The 3,556-nt window shown below is 43.7% G+C and overlaps 1 protein-coding gene across 1 annotated transcript; it reads right to left on the bottom strand.

Annotated features, from left to right (window-relative positions):
* Positions 1-654: 654 nt before the first annotated feature.
* LOC102871149 (FXYD domain-containing ion transport regulator 5-like) lies at positions 655-1,212 on the bottom strand. Its single transcript, XM_006882838.1, has one exon. It carries the CDS (start codon positions 1,210-1,212, stop codon positions 655-657), a length of 558 nt encoding a protein of 185 aa, XP_006882900.1.
* Positions 1,213-3,556: the final 2,344 nt, after the last annotated feature.

The raw sequence follows: 3,556 nt of genomic DNA on the forward strand, positions 1-3,556 counted from the left end.
CAGCTTCTGGAATATATATTTTCTCATTCTTCATTGTGCCTGGAAAGTTTTCTTCTAGAAATTCTTCCACAACTGTCTTGATGCCTTTACTTGCTTCTTCCTGTTCTTGAATTCCGGTTATGCATGTTATTCCTCTTGATAGTGTCCCACATTATTCTTAGATGTTCTTATTTTTCCTTCCTATCTGATTCTGCTTTTTCTTTTAGCAGATCAGTGGTGACAATTCTGTCTTCTGTTTTACTGGATCTGTGTTTCATTATGTGTCCTTTCAACATGTTTACAGCATCTGAAACATTGGCCCTCATATTCTGAATTGTAGTTTCTTGTATTTCCAGAGTCTCTCATGCCTAATTTAATTTACCTGCATTGTCTTGTTGTTTGTTTGTTTGTTTGTTTTTTCAAGAACCACACTGGCTTTAATTTTGGTTTAAACAGAATGGATAACTTGGAGGCAGTGCCTGAGACAGCAGGACTGGGTGACAGGGACTTGGGGACATTAGTCCCCACTCTGGCTCCATCTGTATCTTTCCTCTTGGGCCCAGCTTCATATGTTGTCCACTCTGTAGGCTCCAGGAAGCACAGAAGGAGACTGGGCATGGTGAGTTGACAGGGGTGTGTTCAGTGTCCAGGTGCCCATTTATGTTCACGACAAACTCACCTGTAAGAATTCCGGCATAACTGGGGCAGCTGTCTACACTTACCACTGGTGAGGATGACAATGCCTGTGATGAACAGCACTGCTGCAACCAACAGACCCTGCTTCCATAGTGTGTCCTCATCATAGAAAAAGAGATTATTCACTGCTTCATCTGTCCCAGCTTTCTGGGGTGCATGGGCATCTGTCCTGATGTCTTTGTCCAAAGATTGTCTCTCAGAGAGTGTGGTGTCTTCAGTGGGATCTTTCATGCCCCTTCTGTCGATCTCTACATCTCTCATGAGAGACATGTCCTTCCCCATTGGTTGCTGGGGCTGGGCTGGGCTCTGGCTTTGGATTGTGATCTTGTTCTCTGTTGTTTTGCGAGTCTTTGCAGTTGAAGTCTGAGGAGTGGATTGGTCTTCTGGGCGGACTGTGTCTGGTACTTGAGTCTGAACATGACGCTCCACAGAGTTCAGTTCTGTTCCAGGAATGGAAGTGGTTTCCAACATCAGTCCTCTGGTGGGGAGAACCAGGCTTATGATGCTGAGGAGAAACAGGTGACCAGAAGGTGACATATCAGAGCTGGGGGTCTTGAGCCGGCAGGCCATGTGGCGGGGAGATGGCAGCAGTCAAGGCTGCGTCCAGGCAGAGGGTGTGGCCAGGGAGGCTGTTTGTTTGGGGTTTTTTTTTTTAGTTCCTCTGTTTTTGCTTGCAGAGTCCTGTAATTTTTCAAGTTTGACTTTCACTCATTGAAAATATTCAGTCATTACTCTTTTGAATTCTGATTCACAAAGTTCCATCAGACTTTCTGGCTTCAGGAAATCCATTGATAGTGTGTCCTCTTTGTAGATGACATCTTGTTTTGGGCTTGTGAGGTAGTCTGTGTCTTCTGTGACATTGCTGTGGTAGTGTTTTTCATGCCTGAGATCTTAGCAGGCTTGTGGTCTGAAAACTTTGGCTCAGGAAGTCACTGCTCCAGAAGAGACCCAGGGAGCTACCTTGCCTGAATTGCTCTATGTATTTTTGACTCAAGGGAGGACTTGCTTCAGTTGGGGAGAGATATGGCCTATGAATTAGTAGCTTTCACTGTGAGCCATTTCTGTAGTTGGTGGGTCTAAGGTGCCCAGGGCTAAAGGCAGCTGAAGTCTAGAGTGTGAGGGTGGGGGGAATAGCTTCATCTGTGATTGGTATCCCTAGTGTAGATCAGAGGGGTAGCAGTGGCTTGTCCTCTAAGCAGTGTGGCATCCAGGTGGCAGGGCCAAGTCTTTCAGACAGTTGAGTCAGGCTTCCAGGTGGTGGTCAGGAGCATCTAGGCAGTAAGGCTGCAGCACCAGGTCCTCTAGGCAGCAGGACCAGAGGTCCAGTCTGTGGGACCAGGGCAACCAGGCAGAGGGACTAGGGGCCTCTAGGCAGTGGGGCTGTGGTCTAGTGCTCCAGGCAGGAGAGAAGTGCAGATCACACTAAAAAATTATAAGACAGATATCTAGTTAATTTGAGTGGGATAGACTTAAGATCAAATTTTGGTTCCCGTGGACTTGAGTTAATTTTCCTCAACTTCAGCTTGAACTTGCATATGAGTAGTTGGTGGTCTGTCCCACAATCAGCACCAGGCCTGGTTTTCACTGCTGATATTGAGCTTCTCCACCGAGTCTTTCCACAAATGTAATCTATTTGATTCCTATGCATGCCATCAGGCGAGATCCATGTGTATAGCCTGCGTTTATGTTTCTTATAAAAGGCATTTGCAATGAATAAATCATTGAATGTGCAGAACTCTATCATTCTATCTCCAGCCTCATTTCTCTCACCAAGCCCGTATTTTCCAGCTACTGAACCTTTTTTTCTGTTCCCAACTTTTGCATTCCAGTTGCCCATTATTATCAATGCATATTGACTGCATGTTTGATCAACTTCTGACTGCAAAAGTTGGTAGAAATCATCTATTTCCTCCTCTTTGGCTCTAGTTGTTGGTGCATATATTTGAATGATACTCGTATTCACTGGACTTCCTTGTATGCTTATGGATATTATCCTATCGCTCACTACAATGTATTTCACGATGGATCTAGAAATGACTTTTTTAATTATGAAGCCAACCCCATTCTTTCTCACCTTTTCATCCCCAGCATAGTAAATCATATAATCGTCTGATTCAAAATGTCCCATGCCAAGCCATCTCATTTGGCCTATACCTAGAATGTCAATATTTATGTGTTCCATTTCTTTTTAACAATGTCCAATTTTCCTACATTCATGCTTCTCATGTTCCATGTTCCAGTCACTAGTGCCTGCTTACAGCTGTTCCTTCTTCTCTGTATTTCCGTGTCTAAGATCTCAGTCTCAATTGCCATGTCTGCTAGTCCAAGTGATAGTCTAAGTGTGCTCTACTGTACATAGGGTTTCCAAAGGCCTGTCTTTTCAGAAGTGGCTGGCCAATTCTTCTTCCTAGTCTGTCTCAATCTTTAAATATATATGATAGTATCTAACAGACAAGCATTCCACAGAAAAGAACCAATGAAAGACAATTGCCCAGTTATAACAATGACCAATAGATTCAATGTTACAGCCCATCGATGCTTCCTTACTCCACCATCATTCCTTCCTCCTTCTGCCTACACCATTCAATACCCGTTTCCCATTGACCAGCCCCTGATGTGATAGCCTAAGTTTCAAGCCATCAGGATTTCTGTGATTCTGAACATATCATGCTGCTATTAATCTCTTATGATGCAGCCAATATGACTTCAATTTAAAGTTCTTAAGTACAACTGTAATGTGCAACTTCCATTCCAGGATTGCCTTCTCATAGGTTAATAATGCTTGCCTTCCATTTGAAGGAAGTTCAAATTGCTCTGAAGGAATTGGCAAAAAACAAAGCTCCAGGAGTTGACGGCATACCAATTGACATATTTCAACAAA

Source organism: Elephantulus edwardii, unplaced genomic scaffold (assembly GCF_000299155.1).
Source record: "Elephantulus edwardii isolate Elephantulus edwardi_28Jun2011 unplaced genomic scaffold, EleEdw1.0 scaffold00024, whole genome shotgun sequence".
NCBI classification, from domain to species: domain Eukaryota; kingdom Metazoa; phylum Chordata; class Mammalia; order Macroscelidea; family Macroscelididae; genus Elephantulus; species Elephantulus edwardii.